Below are 15000 nucleotides of genomic sequence, written 5' to 3'. Positions count from 1 at the left end.
TTCCTTTCCTTCCTTCCTCCCTTCCTTCCTTCCTTCCTTCCATCTTTCCTTCCTTCCTTTCTTTCTTTCCTTCCTTCCTTCTTTCCTTCCTTCCTCTCTTCCTTTCCTTCTTTCCTTCCTTCCTTTCTTTCTTTCGGTCTGTTTGTCTCCACTTCTCTGTATCGACTGTGCTGAAGGCTAGTGTGAGTGAGTGTGTGTGTGTGTGTGTGTGTGTGTGTGTCTCCTCGAGGTACAGTGAGATGTGGACATAATCTCTCTCCAACCTGCCAGCTCTCCCCATGCCTTTATTGAAAAACCTGTGAAATTAGGAGCTGTGCTCCATGTGCTTGAATGAGACGGAGGAGGAGAGGGTTGTGGTGGTGGTGGTGGTGGTGGTGGTGGTATTAGGGGTGTGTGGTCAGAAATGAATGGGAGTGGGAAGGAGGGGGTGGGGGTCAGAGTTGTTGCTCTTGTTTTTTGTTTTTTTTTAGTTTCTTATTTTACTAATCAAAAATGAATTAATTTGTACGCTATACTTTTAACATTATTTTAGTCTTGACAGATAATGATTACGCATGTCGTGTTAGACATGGCTTTCTTTGTTATCTATGTTTCTGTCAGTCTGCCTCTCTTTCTCTATATCTTTCTCTGTCTCTGTCTCTGTCTGTCTGTCTGTCTCTCTCTCTCTCCACGTTATAATTTTTATTTAAAACAAATTTAGCAAAGAATGGAGATATCTTTGGAGTGCTCAATATTAATCAGGAAACTTCATTACAGTCACTTGCAAAATATATTGCCGAAGCGAATAACACGAAAACAACAACAACAACAACAATAAAATAGTATCAGGTGTTACTCATTGTGAAAATTGAAATATGTGTTGACATTTTCATATGGAAAATACTTATGTTATACATTTATATATGTTTTTTTTTCCACATCACAATACTTTGAATGGATGGTCGAACTGCATTTAGTGGTACAAATCGGTTGATTTCGTTTTGGATTTGGTTTTAATCAATATTATTACTGTTGATACATGCTGTTATTTGTATTATGAACCCCCATGTCATTAGGGCTGTAAAGTTATTGACATTAAAGTGTTCAGTGTTCAGTCTCTCTCTCTCTCTCTCTCTCTTGTTTTTGGGGTGTTTTTTTTCCTCTCCTAGGCATCTTATTATCACCATGCATGTGACTTTATTTTGTTTTGTGTAGTGCAGATCTGTTCAGGGCAGGGACTGGATTACCCCACACCTCCACCACCTTCCTCACCCCACCCCCCCATCCCACAAAAAAACAAAACAAAACAAAAACAACAACAACAAAAACAAAAAACAAAAACAAACAAACAAAAAAACACCACCCAAACACACACATCAGTTCTTATCTATCGAAAATAAAGAATTTTGTCTTGTATTGCCTTGCCTCTGCCTGTCTGTCTGACTGTCTGTCTGTCTGCCTGTCTGTGCCTCTCTCTCTCCTCTTTCTCTCTCCCTCCCCCTGTCCTCGCTTCCTGTGCTTGGAACTGTCAATGAGCCCTTCTGATGAAAGACATATTTATGGAATCGTGCCTTCAGAACCAATCCCGAGATCTTCTTAGGTCTTGAGTGTGGGGTGTCTGTTATGAAACAATCTACCTTGACCACTGCCTCGTTATGATTTACTGTATGTACTGCCCTTTGTTTCTCTACGAAGTGAGGGGGCAGAATGGTTAAGACGCTCAGCTGCCAATATAGAGAGCCCGTGAGGGTGTGGGTTCGAATCCCGCTCTCGCCCTTTCTCCCTCCCAAGACTGACTGGACAATGAAACTGGGGGTCTAAGTCATTCAACACTGCCCTTCAGGCAGCACTGGACAAGCACGCCCCTGCATCTCGTTGCAGGGTGTCGTCCAGGAAGGTGTTGTGTCCCATGGTTTGGGCTTTTTGGTGAGGAACTGCTAGCAGCAAAGAGAGAGGGGCGACATGCGGAAGCACAGTGGAAGGTACCTGGTTTAACTCTCTCCATACGAACGGCGAAAGAGACGACGTTAACAGCGTTTCACCCCAATTACCATCATCAAAATATTGAAATCGGAAGGCTCTTATACTGAAGAGGTGAGTGTTGACAAATAATACCACAATTCTGACGACGGAAGCTAAAGGTTGGGTCATTGAGACACCCACTGGACATCCGAGGGGTCTGTGTAGAGGAGAAGAGAGGAGTGGCCGTACTGAGTGAGTTAACTGTATACAAACAAATCTACCAGAAAGCCAAGAACTTTATTACCTTTCTTGTGCACACAGCGAAGATTCTGTTTTTCAACACCAAGATCTCCGAAGCTAAATCTAGCAAAGAACTATATTGCATTACAAATAACCTTTGTGGTAGAACAAAATCTTCTGTGCTTCCTTCTATCTATCCATTTTCATTACTTCTCAGGTTTTTTTCTGCTCAGAAATTGTTAACCTCAGGAAAGAACTGGATTCACAGTCACTTGTGTCACATCCCTTGGGAAAAGAATTTCAGGGTGTTCCTTTTGTTGCTTTCACACCTGTTTCAGAGACAGATGTACTTAGTGTGTTGAAAAAGTCTGCTCCAAAAACATGTGACCTGGACCCCCTTCCCACACCACTACTGTATGAGTGTTTGGATGTTGTTTTGCCTGCACTTACAAACATTATAAATGATTCTTTAATTTCTGGTGTCTTCCCTGATGTATACAAAACTACACTTGTTAATCCCCTGCTAAAGAAAGCCACTCTGGATCACAATGACCTAAAAAAATTTCGCCCTGTATCCAACCTTGCTTTTGTGTCCAAAATTATTGAAGAACAAGTCAGGCAAGGCCTTCAAGACTCACTTGTGATAAATTACGTCCCCTAGCATTAATTACAGAGTAATTTCCCTTTTTTTACTCTCTGCACCAAAACGTTTGCAAAATAAATAAAAATCCCATGCTTAGCAAAAGAAGTTCCTGTTTGAACAAAAAATGATAAAAATGACTCCTCTTGTTGTTGGGTCAGAATAAGAGGTCAAAGTGCCAAGTTTAGAGAATACAAAAAATATAAATATAACAGTAAATGCAGTTTGCATATAATTAGGCTTCTTTTTAATTTTTGTGTGCCCATCCCAGAGGTGCAATATTGTTTTAAACAAGATGACTGGAAAGAACTGAATTTTTCCTATTTTTATGCCAAATTTGGTGTCAACTGACAAAGTATTTGCAGAGAAAATGTCAATGTTAAAGTTTACCACGGACACACAGATACACAGACACACGGACACACCAACACACACACACACACACACAGACACACGGACACACAAACACACACACACACAGACAACCGAACACCGGGTTAAAACATAGACTCACTTTGTTTACATAAGTGAGTCAAAAAATTGTTCTCTCCCAACTTTCAGACCATTTAGCATTAACATTGTTATCGCACTCCTCAACTGGTGTCTCATTCAGAGCAAATGTATTGTTTTGTGTCTGAATCAGCGGCGTGAGAGCCGTATAAATGCACATTGTTATCATCAAGGGCAGTTGTAATAGTAGTTGTGTTATTATTATTATTATCATCATCATTATCATTATTATTATCAGTAGTAGTAGTAGTATATGAGAAGCATTAGTATTAGCATTATTAGCATTATTTTAATATAATTGTTATGATTATTATTATTATTATTATTATTATCATCATCATCATCATCACTATTGTTCTTCTTGTTATTATAATCATCATCATCATTATCAGTAACAGTATTAGTAATAGTATAATTTTGATATTATTATTATTATTATTATTCTACTGTTTCATCATTACTATTATTACCATTATCATCATCACCACCATCGTTCAATACTCGTTCTCAGATCACAGCGGGGCTGATTGATTGATTGATTGATTGATATGGATACTTATATAGTGTCTATCCTCGGGTGGAGACCAAGCTCTAAGCGCTTTACAAACATGGGGTCATTTGCACAACATCCTGCCTACCTGGGTAGAGCCGACTGACGGCTGCCACTGGGCGCTCATCATTCGTTTCCTGTGTCATTCAATTAAATTTCAGGCACGCACACATACACACTCAGACAGCCATGTAACATTTTACGTGTATGACCGTTTTTTGTTTGTTTTTTTTACCCCCGCCATGTAGGCAGCCACACTCCGTTTTCGGGGGTGTGCATGCTGGGTATGTTCTTGTTTCCATAACCCACCGAACGCTGACATGGATTACAGGATCTTTAACGTGCGTATTTGATCTTCTGCGTACATGTATACATAAGAAGCTGACCACTCACGCCCGACTGATATTATTACTTTCCTTGCATACCTTTTGCGTTCGTAACCACAATGGTGCAAAGATGGTTGTTTTTTAGGTATTGTAATACTTATTTTGCAACATATTTCTCTGTGTAATATCCCTCTTAATTCTGGAATCTCAGTTCGCACGGAGCTTTTAAAGCGCCAGATTGTGTTACAGAACAACATTTGAAACATACAAATCATTTCAGTCATATGATTTTAATCTTTCATATTCTGTTTATTCGTTTGGTATAGCAGTGGTAAACATGCAATATAAATTATTAGTCCAAATTGTATAAATGTGCACATCTATATGTAGCAATTGTGACACTATTCATTAAACTTTATAAAATCGTCAAAATGGAAGTTTTCTTGCAGTCTTTCATGTTGTGAATACGCTAAAATCACATGTGCGAAAATTTTGTACCCATAACCAGAAAAGCAATCATTTTGGTGAAAATAAATAAGTAACTTCAAACTAACTGCTTAATCTTAGAAGAAAAGGAATAACCCTTAGAAAGTGACTGCATTTTTGCAAGGCAAGCACAGGTTATTATTATGGTGCTTTTGATCCAAAATACAGACAAACCAGAAAGTACATATGTATTTGTGAAAATGCTGAAAATACCTGTTGGAATGATAGATGCGGGTATTATAAAAGCCAGGTTATGTAATACATGTTTTGACCCTGATAACGATTGAGAAGACATGCTATGTGATAATAGTTTGGATTTCACTGACTATCAAGACAGTTCCACAAATCACGTTTGGTTCACTGCCATTTCCAAAATAGTCTGGTCATTTTTGGTCAGCAGTTATTATGCCCCTCAACCCAAGTGAGCAAGACCCAGCAGTTTTGTATTTAAAAACAAAAAAGTAAGACATTTTGCTCTGTTAAGGCAGTGATTTAGAAAATTAATTTGAACATGTTTTTTTTTTTTTTTAGTACACGTACAAACTGATAGGCTGATTTTACGTCTCTCTTCAGTAAGACCCCTTAACCCATGTGACCAAAACCTGCTTTTGTAATTCAAAACCAAAAAAGTCGGAAATTAATTTAGAAAACTAATTCGAGCATGACCTAAATGTTTATGGATGCTCATTGGCCAGCAAATCCGAAAGCCAACTTGACGCCATACTAAGACTCGTATCCTGCTATCAGTCAGTTGAAAAGCCGTCTGCAAAGCGGTGGTAATTTCTTAACCTTGACCGTGTATGCTTGGCCCCACCACATGCCAAATGTTGTGACTTGACTGATATCTGCCAATGGTTATATACCAAACTTATTACAGGAAAGCAGTGCAGTAACACGTAGTACAAACTTGCTGTGGAGGCACACACAGGAATGCCAGTTAACTCTCTCCATACGAACGGCGAAAGAGACGACGTTAACAGCGTTTCACCCCAATTACCATCATCAAAATATTGCAAGCGGAAGGCTCTTATACTGAAGAGGTGAATGTTGACAAAGAATACCACAATTCTGACGACGGAAGCTAAAGGTTGGGTCATTCAGACACCCACTGGACATCCGAGGGGTCTATGTAGAGGAGAAGAGAGGACTGGCCGTAATGAGTGAGTTAAATAACGCCGCGAGCAAGTGAAAGCTTGCCAGGAAGCAGTCATCGTAGCCAGTTGAGCGCTCAGCTACATATGTAAAGTTACCGCTTCGCGCTGTACTGACACGAGTAGCAAAATGGCTGATTGAACACTTCCGCTGGCTTCAGGTAGCAAAGGGGCTCAAAGCATGCGCTATCCACCTATTTTTAGAACAGTACGTAAAACCTCTTAAACCCATGTGACTAAGACTCGGTTTTGTGATTTAAAAAAAAAAGAAGGTAAGATAGAAAATTGCCCAGTTTATATGACACTGATTCAGAAAACTAATTCGAAAATGGTTAGAATACATGTACGAATAGCTGAATGGCTAATTTACGTCTCTGTTCAGTCACAAGTTGTTTAAATCGCGACATCCTCGCTTCCCCACTCTTTTATTCATTTTTTACCTAAATCGATATATCAAATTTATGATTTGCTTGACATTTTGAGGGGAGGGACAGGTGATAAATAATTTATTTGTTGGGGTGTGTTTTTTGTACACTGTAGGTTCACTCCGCGGGGTTTGGCGCACGTGAAATGTAAAGTGGCGTGGAGCATGGAGTCTTTTGTTTTCCCCTTGGTTCAGGTCGAATATGGTTTTGTCCGAACGCAGTGACGCCTCCTTGAGCTACTGAAACTGAAACTGAAACTGGTTCAGGTCGATGTATTGAAGTCAGAATGGGGTTATGGCCCTTTCATTTTGTCATTTTTATTTCTTTAAAAAGAAGAAGAAAATATTGATGAAGTTTGACGAGCTATTGGTTTATGAGTGAAGCTGTGTCGTTTAAAGGGGTTGTTTATTTGAACTGCCTTGAATTAATTAAGCTAAGTGGAGCAAGACAATCTTTCGCGTACACTGGGTAGCTATGTGTATGAATGTGACCACAAATCTATGTTAGTTTTGTTTGAACATGGAAACTGACGGTGATTGTGTGTGTGTGTGTGTGTGATAAATTTGCCATTGCGTTAACCACACACACGCATATATATTACCTTTGAAACATCTGAGCATCAAGAGATGCTCGGCGTTCTTTTTGCTTGCTAGCAGCTCAGATCTTTCTATGAAGTCACCCTGATAAATAGAATCAGGTAAAGCCATATATATCTTTTCCTAGTGAAAACCAATTGCTGTCAGACAACATGGACAGCTATTGAAAGGGTAACAGCAGTCTTACATTACTCGTAGTACTAAGTTGACTCCTAACCCAGTTCTCAATGCAATCAATCCAATGGCTCATTAATTTTCATATTTATTTTTTTCCGGGTTATTTATTTGTTGTCTTTTGGATCCATAGCTTTTAAGACACAAGCACAGAACCACCAATCAGCCCAATGGAGAGTTGATTTTCATATATATGTATACAATTTCCGGTTTTTTTTCTGTTTTGTCTTGTGGATCAAAAACTATTAACACCAGAATTTAACAACCCAATAGTTTGAATGATGGTATTAATACTACTCTCCATAGCATTATTGAAGGATAAATGGGGAATAAAAAATCAGCAATAGAGTGAACAAATGTTCCATTGTTTCTGGAAAGTCAGGCTATCACACACAACCAAAGGTTACAAATCTTTGAAAAATGTGATGAGTAGTGCAGTGCCTTGTTAATTGTTCATATATCTGACAGTACAACAGAATCTGTTGGCATACATGATTGCTTTATTACCAAAGCAATAATTATTTTGGTAATGATTACAGACTTAAAAAGAAGAAAGGACATTTTTTACTATCAAATGTACGACAATATTTTATTGATGTATTATAATCACATCTTGCTTCTAGTTCTACTAAAGTATTCATGGTGAACTCTGTGTGTGTATTTAGACTGCGTTTTCAAGGGACGAATAAGGAATAGGAAGGAGTAAAATCAAATAAATGGAGTGATTCGTGTGTCTTATATGCTTGTTCTGTGATACAGCCAGTCCCTTAAAAAGCTCTTGTTAAAAGGATCAGGTAAAACATGCGACAGAGAAATATGTCGCAAAAAGAAATATCGACTTAAAACTAAGAACCAATCATATTTCCACTATTTGTTTAGAGATCTAAAAGGATGGCAAGGGAAGTAACCCAAGCATTTGTCATCGAAGCAAGCGCTGACACGCGAGAAGTTTCAAGATGTGTCCACACTATTCCAGGCATTCACAGGTATCCAGGCATCCATGTGTTTGAACTGTATTGTCCGTATGTTCTGTGTGGCTTATTTGGGGATTGATAAAAAGCTATACCAGTCTGGACTAAAAGCTAATCTGTGTTTGCACATTTCGCCTGTTGTTGCTTCTGTATGCACATGTCAAAAATAATATGATCGGTTTTGGGAGCAAGTGTCTGGGTTTGTTCAAATATACCTGTTATTTACCTGTGTGCTGGCTGGATCGGTAGCATAAGCATCATTGACTTAAAGTTGTTTGCCTTGTGAATGGAGAGAGAGCAAACTTTACTTCGTCATTCATTAATTTTGTTCCCCTCTGATGAGCCAGTTGCATTGCTCGGACGGAAGAGCCTAGTATGGTCGTAACCCGCTACCAACTGTGTGTAGTATGGAACTGACCGATGGCGTAGTTCGGTCAACGTAGGCATTTAGTCACGTGTTTACTGTCAAAAAGTTAGAACCAAGCAATGCACCTCGCACCTGGCCTCATTATTTATTCATTCCAACTCATAGGTAAGGTAATTTCGACGGTGAATTATCTGTTCAGAGAGTGTTCACAACCAGAATCAGTGGTACCTTTTGACTGAGTGATATGGATACTGACATACAGCACCTGTCCTCGGTCAGAGATCACGTTCTTAGTGCTTTGGAATCATTTGCTCAACAAACTGCATAGCTACCTGGGAAGAGGCGACAGAGAGCTGCTTTTTACCGTACGGGCGCTCATCATTCGTTTCCGGTGTCTTTCAGTCAGACTTCAGTCACGCGTGCGCGCGCGCGCACACACACATACACACACGCACATGCACACGCACACACACCTTTTTGTCATGTTGCTGTTGGGAGAGGATTCTGAAGGAAACTTGCAGTAATGGTGTGTGTGTGTGTGAGTGTGTGTGTGTGTGTGTGTGTGTGTGTGTGTGTGTGTGTGTGTGTGTGAAACATTCTCTCTCTCTCTCTCTCTCTCTCTCTCTCTCTCTCTCTCTCTCTTCCCCATATCTCTTTTTATTCTGCAAGATTTTTTTTCTGACTATTTATTTTTAATCTTCAGACAAAACCATGATAAAAAAAAAAAAACCTGCAAAAGCTGTGAGTTATTCGTGAAACGAGCATGACTTCCATTCTATTTATCCCTCAAATATGCTTCTTTTAAACACACGTGCACTTGTAGCTCGATGTAAGGTGATGAGCATTCCGTACATGTATCCTGTATGCTACATATCAGTAACAAGTGTAGGATACTTCACATAATCCCCCAACGCTAACACAATAAGCACAGTTAAGGATTTCCGTCTGTAACAGAAAAAAAACTCAGACACAATAAGCTTACAAATAAAAACGAACAAACAAACAGGTTCATAGATAAGTAGAAAAAAAAAGAGAATTAGATAATTAACTAAGCAGATGAGTATACATTGACGTAACTTACTCGCTCATAAACATGCCAAGAAATCAACGAATAAAGGACCCAAGCAGAATAATAAAATACATAACCTTACGGACTCACAAACGTGCTAACAAATCAGGGAATAAAAGGATCCAGCCAAACAAAATAAACACACAAGCACTTCACCCAACAAATCACATAAACGTGCTATAATATACGAGCTCGATAAACCAACCACGCAAAATAATAATAATAATAACAAAAAAAAAAAATAATAACAATAATAATAATACCAATAATCAGCATCGGTGGCTGGTACAAAACCACCAATAAACACACACACACACCAAAAAAAAAAAAAAAAAAAGTTGTCAGATTTCCGTTTGTGCAAGTAGTAGACAAAAATCCTTCGTAGTCAATAACAAAGCAGAGTTTATCCTAAACATCTCAGAATAATACAAGAAGAAAAAAAAAAAGAACAACAACAAAAAAGAAGAATAAGAAAACCTGCACGCACACACATCAGTCAAAATAGTTAACTTTCCAATACAGACGAAATTTAATTTTTTTAAAATAATAATAAATTAATTAATTAATAATGATAATAATAATAATAATAATAATAATAATAATAATAAAACCCTAAAAAAAACAGAAACATTACCGCCCACAAACAAAAAAATCATAACGACAGTTCGCACGTGTTGGTGGTGGTGGTGGTGGTGGTGGCTGTGGTGTTGGTGGTGGTGGTGGTGGCTGTGGTGGTGGTGGTGGTGGTGGTGGCTGTGGTGTGGTGGTGGTGGTGGCTGTGGTGTTGGTGGTGGTGGTGGAACCTTCAAGGTTCTCAGCAGTTACACCTTTCGGGCGAAGACGTAGCCCAGGAGGTACCAGTTCTTGAACTCTCTGGGGTCCTGAGCTGCCACCTCCTTCTCCACGCGATCGTACATCTCGTCCACCAGAGCCTCTTTCTCGCTCTCGCTGCGCGTGCTGGACAGTCCCCGGATGAAGGAACTGTTACTCCAGCAGCGGTGCTGGTTGACCATGCCTTTGGCCCAGGTGGCGCGGTCGTCGATGCCTTCTGTGGACAGGGAATTGGGTATGGTATGGTATGGTGTTGTGTTGTATGATAAGGTATGGTATGGTATTGTACTGCAGTGTGTTGTATGGTATGGTATGGTATGGTATTGCAGTGTATTGTATTGTATTGTGTCGTATGGTATGGTATGGTATAGTATGGTATTGTGTCGTATGGTATGTTATGGTATTGTGTTGTATGGTATGGTATGGTATTGTATTGTGTCATATGGTATGGTATGGTATGGTATGGTATGGTATGGTATGGTATTGTGTTGTGTTGTATGATAAGGTATGGTATGGTATGGTATGGTATGGTATGGTATGGTATGGTATTGCAATGTGTTGTATGGTCGATGCCTTCTGCGGACAGGGAATTGTGTATGGTATGGTATGGTATGGTATGGTATTGCAGTGTATTGTATTGTATTGTGTCGTATGGTATGGTATGGTATTTTTATGGTATGGTATGGTATTGTATTGTATTGTGTCGTATGGCATGGTATGGTATGGTATGGTTTGGTATGGTATGGTATTGCAGTGTATTGTATTGTATTGTATCGTATGGTATGGTATGGTATTGTATTGTATTGTGTCGTATGGTATAGTATGGAATGGTATGGTATGGTATTGCAGTGTATTGTATTGTATTGTGTCGTATGGTATGGTATGGTATAGTATGGTATTGCAGTGTATTGTATTGTGTCGTATGGTATGGTATGGTATAGTATGGTATTGCAGTGTGTTGTATTGTGTCGTATTTGGTAGGGTAGGGTATGGTAGGGTATTATATTGTATTGAATTGTATTGTATTGTATTGTATGGTATGGTATTGCAGTGTATTGTATTGTAGTGTGTCGTATAGTATGGTATGGTAGGGTATTATATTGTATTGAATTGTATTGTCTTGTCTGGTATGGTATTGCATTGTATTGTATTGTATCGTATCGTATCGTATCGAATTGTACTGTGAGTGTATTGTAAATGTATTGTATCGTATCGTATTGATGATTCCTTTGGCCCAGGTGGCGCGGTCGTCGATGCCTTCTGCGGACAGGGAATTGTGCATTGTATTGTACTGTATTGTATTGTATTGTATTGTGCGGTATGCTATGGTGTGGTATGGTGTGATATTGTATTGCAATGTGTTGTATGATATGGTATGGTATGGTATTGTGTTGTATGATATGGTATGGTATTGTATTGTATTGTGCGGTATGCTATGTTGTGGCATGGTATGGTATTGTATTGTAATGTGTTATATGGTATGGTATGGTATTGTATTGTAATGTGTTATATGGTATGGTATGGAATGGTATTGTATTGTATTGTGTTGTATGATAAGGTATGGTATGGAATGGTATGGTGTTATATGGTATTGCATTGTATTGCATTGTATTGTATCGTATCCTATTGTATTGCGTTCTATTGTATCGCATCGCATCGCATCGTATCGTATTGTATTGTATCAAATTGTATTGTACTTAATAACATTTTTTTCTTGTTCTGTTTCATGTCACAACAGATTTGTCTCTGTTAATTTGGGGGGAGGGGGGCGGGGGGGGGGGGTGGGGGGGGGCTGCTCTCCCCAGGGAGAGCGCGTCGCTGCACTGAGAGCGCCAACCCCTTTTTTCCTTTCTTTCTTTTTGACTCACTTGCGTAAACAACGTGAGTCTATGTTTTAACCCGGTGTCTGTGTGTGTGTGTGTGTGTGTGTGTGTGTGTGTGTGTCCGTGGTAAACTTTAACATTGACATTTTCTCTGCAAATACTTTGTCAGTTGACACCAAATTTGGCATAAAAATAGGGAAAATTCAGTTCTTTCCAGTCATCTTGTTTAAAACAATATTGCACCCATAGGATGGGCACAAAAAAAATTAAAAAATGAAGCCTAATTATATGCAAACTGCATTTACTGTTATATTTATAATTTTTGTATTCTCTAAACTTGGCACTTTGATCTGATATTCTGACCCAACAACAAGAGCAATCATTATGATCATTTTCTGTTCAAACAGGAACTTCTTTTGCTGCGCATGGAAGTTGTATTTATTTTGCAAACGTTTTGGTGCAGATGGTAAAAAAGGGAAATTACTCTGAATTAATGCTAGGGGAGTTAATTTGCTTTAAACTGATCTTTCTCATCTTAAACATTACATTTTGAAATTATACTCAATACATCAAAAGCTTGGATTTTTTTTAAAGTGTATCATAAGTGGTCTTGAAGGCCTTGCCTCTCTTGTTTGTTGTTGTTGTTGTTGTTGTTGTATTTTTTCCGTCCTTTCATGCAATTTTTTCCCCTAACTTGGCGTGGGGGGTAATTGTTTTTGAAGATGTATCGCAAACTTTTTTTTTTCTTTTTGCGATAACAACAGGTACATTATTACACAGGTACATTGCCCACGGGCACATTACACCCGATACATTACCACAGGCACATGACACTGCACATTACACTCGATACATTACCACAGGCACATGACACTGCACATTACACTCGATACATTACCACAGGCACATGACACTGCACATTACACCCGATTACATTACCACAGGCACATGACACTGCACATTACACCCGATTACATTACCACAGGCACATGACACTGCACATTACACCCAACACATTACCACAGGCACATGACACTGCACATTACACCCGATACATTACCACAGGAACATGACACTGCACATTACACACGATACATTACTACAGGTACATGACACTGCACATTACACCTGATACATTACTACAGGTACATGACACTGCACATTACACCCGATACATTACTACAGGCACATGACACTGCACATTACACCCGATACATTACCACAGGCACATGACACTATAACACCACCTACCCTTTGCTTTGTGAAAGCAATGTCCTCGTTGCTGCTGACTACATATCATCATATTGATACCAGCTATTTCATGTCAATGAGGACAGCGGAGAATGTTCATAGCACCAGACCAGCCAGTGGAGTGATGGCCTAGAGGTAACGCGTCCGCCCAGGAAGCGAGAGAATCTGAGCGCGCTGGTTCGAATCACGGCTCAGCCGCCGATAATTTCTCCCCCTCCACTAGACCTTGAGTGGTGGTGGTCTGGACGCTAGTCATTCGGATGAGGCGATAAACCGAGGTCCCGTGTGCAGCATGCACTTGGCGCACGTAAAAGAACCCACGGCAACAAAAGGGTTGTTCCTAGCAAAATTCTGTAGAAAAATCCACTTCGATAGGAAAATCAAATAAAAACTGCACGCAGGAAAAAAAATACAAAAAAATGGGTGGTGCTGTAGTGTAGCGACGCGCTCTCCCTGGGGAGAGCAGCCCGAATTTCACACAGAAAAATATGTTGTGAAAAAAAGAAATACAAATACAAATATTCCAATCATATGTCATGTGCACATACGGCAGTAATGATAGAATAAATGTGCACACACATTTTTTTTTTAAACTGAAGACTTACATAGCATTTTTAATCCCGAATAAGCTACACAGAATATGCGGACAATACAGAACAAACACACGGTTGCGTCGAAGTTGTTGTTGTTGTTGTTGTTGTGTGTATGTGTGCGTGTGTTTATACTTGGAATGAATACACAAGAAAAATTGCTCATGGCTGTGGTCTTTTGACTGGATGGGAACGGTACGTTCTTACATAGTAAGCCAAAAGGACTTTTGACTGATTAAACGAGACCTACCTGAACGCTGAACTTCAATCAGAAGAAAGAATTATGGTTTGAGTGTGCGTGCTAGCTATCTGTGCAAATCAGTTCGTGCCTAAAGCCCCATCGCACACTGTGCGTCAAGCATCAAGTTCCAGGCGACAAACAACATCAAGCTTCGTGAAGCGCCTTGCGTGCGAGCTTTTTCGAGGCAGCAAGCGTCGGACGCCGCGCGTCAGGATCGATGACGCCCGGCGTCGTGACACCTGAATAACTTGTCTGGGCGTCGGTTGCTTGGTTATAAATACACGGCTCGCGTCACTTGGTTGATGCAAGTTTGTTTTTGTTTTTTTGTTGTTTTTTGTGTTTGTTTTTCAAATGGTAGGCAATAGCCGAATGGTTAAAGCGCTGGACTTTCAATCTGAGGGTCCTGGGTTTGAATCTCGGTGCACCTGCTGGGTAAAGGGTGGAGATTTTTCCGATCTCCCAGGCCAACATATGTGCAGACCTGCTAGTGCCTGAACCCCCTTCGTGTGTATGCGCACGCAGAAGATCAAATACGCACGTTAAAGATCCTGTAATCCATGTCAGCGTTCGGTGGGTTATGGAAACAGGAATATACCCCGCATGCACACCCCCGAAAACGGAGTATGGCTGCCTACATAGCGGGGTAAATAAATAAAAACGGTCATACGCGTAAAATGTTACATATCTGTCTGAGTGTGTATGCGTGTGCGTCTGAAATCTGATTGAATGACACAGGAAGCGAATGATGGGCGCCCAGTGGCAGCCGTCAGTCGGCTCTACCCAGGTAGGCAGCCTGTGGTGCAAATGTCCCCGTGTAT

At 39.9% G+C, this 15000-nt stretch overlaps 2 protein-coding genes across 2 annotated transcripts in view; both read right to left on the bottom strand.

Annotated features, from left to right (window-relative positions):
- Window positions 1-15000, bottom strand: part of LOC143302118 (uncharacterized) — a 163667-nt gene that overhangs the window by 82225 nt on the left and 66442 nt on the right. The window lies entirely within an intron of this gene.
- The window catches only part of LOC143301784 (uncharacterized), a 15906-nt gene continuing 9973 nt past the window's right edge, over window positions 9068-15000 (bottom strand). Inside the window, exon 7 of the mRNA XM_076616174.1 lies at window positions 9068-10494. Within this exon, the coding sequence (XP_076472289.1) occupies window positions 10268-10494 (227 nt within the window). The 3' untranslated portion in view covers window positions 9068-10267. The remainder of the gene's footprint in view (window positions 10495-15000) is intronic.

The sequence above is a fragment of the Babylonia areolata genome, chromosome 28 (genome assembly GCF_041734735.1).
Source record: "Babylonia areolata isolate BAREFJ2019XMU chromosome 28, ASM4173473v1, whole genome shotgun sequence".
NCBI lineage: Eukaryota > Metazoa > Mollusca > Gastropoda > Neogastropoda > Buccinidae > Babylonia > Babylonia areolata.
Note: the sequence above shows the minus strand (reverse complement) of the source record. Positions and strands in the feature narration are given on the sequence as shown.